Here is a 3,145-nt window from a genome sequence, read left to right as displayed (position 1 = left end):
AATTATTTCCTCAAATACACTAGCCACATTTTAAGTGCTCAATAATTACATTTGATTAGGAAATTCTATTGGAGACCTTAATACAGTATTGGTTGTCTATACTATTGGTTGTCTTAAATGTTCCTATAGACTTTAAAGAGGGATAAGGTTTTGATTTGATTAAATTGGTCCATTAATTTGGGGGAGGGGAAGCACAAAATCACCTTAAATCTATCACCCAGAGAAAACTACATTTTGGTGTCTTTCTATACATTCTTTTTCCTTAAAATAAATGTGTATATATGTGTGTGTATGGATATACATGTCATTTCCATATGATTAAATACTTCTTGAAAACCTACTTTTTATATGTTCTCATCTGTTTTTCAAAATATGTGAAGTAAAACCAGATCTCATAGCTATGCCTTATTGCACTTCGCTTCTCTGTCACGTGACATTTATATTGTTCCCCGTGTTTTATTCTTATAAATAATGCTATTCCTTCCTCTATAACTTCCCTGTTATAAATCTTTGCCCAAACTTGTCTTAGAACAACTTCTGAGACATGGTTAAAGGGTATGAAAAAAATTGTAAAGCTCTTGATCTATGCTGCCGAATTACCCTCAAAATATATTCCTAAAAGCTTCATTAGTATAAGTTTTTAAAACAGACTGAGTCTGGAAGCAATACTGTATCTGAGTTGTTAGGAGCAAGATTAGAGTTTTTAATTTTACAGAAAGTTACCAAAGCTGTGCTGTTCTTTGTAGAAGGAATTTTCAAACCAGGAGTGCAGAATGTAGGTGCCAAGGGGGAATTTGCATACTCGGCATCTAGAAGACACATACGATGGTCATGAAAATAAAGATGTGACTATAAGCTGAAATAAGATTTTAAATTTTAAATTATAAGCTTTGTCAATATAATTTTTATCCTTCATTTATTTATTGTGTAGAGACAAAGTCTCACTCTGTTGCCCAGGCAGAAGGGCAATGGCACGATCACAGCTTACTGCAACCTTGATCTCTCGGGCTCAAGTGATCGTCCTTGCTTCAGCCTTCTGAGTAGCTAGGACTACAGGCATGCGCCACCATGCCCAGCTAATTAAAAAAAATTTTCTTAGAGATGAGGTCTTGCAATGTTGCCCAGTCTGATCTTGTACTCCTGGCTTCAAGCAATCCTCCCACCTCAGTCTCCCAAAGTACTGGGATTATAGGCATAAGCCACCATGCCTAGCCTGCTTTATTTTTAATAACTTCAAAAAATTATAACTACAGTGTGTGTTTGACTAGACAGGAAAAAACAAAACTGTCATATTCACAAATGTAATTACCATTAGCACTAATAAAAGTTCGGCAGAGTTATAAGAGCACTACACAATAACAAATAGTTGTTACATAATGGATATAAGAGCAACAAACTATTAAAAATATAATTTGCCTGTCTGAGCAAGAGCAAGACCCTGTCTCTACAATAAAAAAAAATTAGCCAGGCGTGGTGGTGCATGCCCATAGTTCCAGTTACTTGGGAGGCTGAGGCAGGAGGATCACTTGAGCCTAGGAGTTTGAGGTTGTGGTGAACTGTGATGATGCCACTGCACTCTACTTGGGGTGACAGAGTGAGACTGTCTCAAAAAATAAAAAAATTAAAAACATAATTTGGAAGAAGATATTTTTCACAGTAGCAACAAAGAAGACAAGATACCTACATATACATCTATTAAAAACTGTATAAGACCTTTATGGAGAAAGTTATTAAACTCCTGAAGAACAAAGAGGAGGAGGAAGAGGGAGAGGAGGTCACCTGCCCTCCAAGATATGAGAACTTACTCTAAAGCTACAGTAATTAAAAACAGCATAACATTTGCCTGTAGTGAGAACAGCCTGGGCAACATAGCAAGACCTTGTCTCTAAAAAAACAGCAGCAACAGCAAAAACTGTGCAACATTAACGAGTGATGGAAAAAATTGACTATTGGAAAAAAAGAGACCCATATAGACATTTGTTACCATCAAAGCAATCTTAAAAAAAAAAAAATCAAAGAGAACAGGTAAATATGTTAGAAAAACAATCTGATTGGCAAAATATTTCAAGTCTAAAAATCATCAAGTACTGGAAAAGATGGAAAAACAGGAACTCAAACACTGCTGGTGAGAATATGAGTCAGAACAGCCACTCTTAGCTGGCAACTCAGTATTTTCTAGAACAATAAAGATGTGTGTGTCCTTTGACCTACAAATTCTACTCCTAGATGTGAGAAACACATATGTACACAAGAGGACAATTTCACTAGAGCACTGCCTGTAGTAATAAAAACTAAAAACTACCTCCTCATAAGGAAATGACCAAAATATGCTTTATTTATACAGTGGAATACTATTTATCAATTAAAAAGGATAAATATAACAAACATACCGTTGAGTGAAAAAAGTGGCAAAAGAATATGAATTGAATGTTGCCACTTCTGTAGAATTTTAAAATAGAAATGTACTTTAGAAACCTTACTACTTTTGGAGAGGAAGGGAAGGAGACTAGTGGAGTGGACCTTGGGATTTAGCTTTATGTTTGTTCTCTTTCATTAAAAAAAAATCTGAAGCAAATCTAGTAAGAATCTGATATTTCCAAGTATATACCTAAACATCTATAAGACACGCATAGAGAAGAGTTAAGGTGCAGGCTCTGAATGGATGGGGAACAAAAATGGAGCATGATGTATGAAGTTAAAAGCCTAGAAGAGCTGTAAGGTCTATGAACCAGGAACTAGAAAATATCTGCCCACTGGCACCAGCTCCAGGGAAACGAGATGAAAGCAAGCTAGGATAAAGGTGGAGAGTCTTTGGAAAAAGATTTAAAAAACAGGATATTAAGTTCATAACAGTGTGGAGTTGTGGATTGTGAGTTCACCCTACATATACAGCACAGGTCTCCTGAACGAAGGAGTTCACCTAAAAACTTGTCTGCAAGTGGCAAGATCCTTGGGGCCTTGGCTGGGGCCAGCATGAAACAGCTCCACAGAGACTACTGGACAATCCAGGGCATGCAGAACTCCATTGAAAACAACTTCTTTTGAAGTTAAAATTCACAGTTCACAGTTAAAAATTAAAAGCATATGAGGAAAGAAACCACCAAGAGAGTGAATGAGACCAATAAACAACAAAATCAACACCTTA

At 36.2% G+C, this 3,145-nt stretch overlaps 1 protein-coding gene across 1 annotated transcript in view; it reads right to left on the bottom strand.

The window, feature by feature from the left end:
- Positions 1-3,145, bottom strand: part of SKA3 (spindle and kinetochore associated complex subunit 3) — a 44,374-nt gene that overhangs the window by 4,199 nt on the left and 37,030 nt on the right. The window contains exons 5-6 of the mRNA XM_012641666.1: positions 2,609-2,616; positions 724-809 (exon numbers count right to left, since the gene is read on the bottom strand). Coding sequence (XP_012497120.1) covers positions 724-809; positions 2,609-2,616 — 94 coding nt within the window. The remainder of the gene's footprint in view (positions 1-723; positions 810-2,608; positions 2,617-3,145) is intronic.

Source organism: Propithecus coquereli, unplaced genomic scaffold (assembly GCF_000956105.1).
Source record: "Propithecus coquereli isolate 6110/MARCELLA unplaced genomic scaffold, Pcoq_1.0 Scaffold168, whole genome shotgun sequence".
NCBI lineage: Eukaryota > Metazoa > Chordata > Mammalia > Primates > Indriidae > Propithecus > Propithecus coquereli.
Note: the sequence above shows the minus strand (reverse complement) of the source record. Positions and strands in the feature narration are given on the sequence as shown.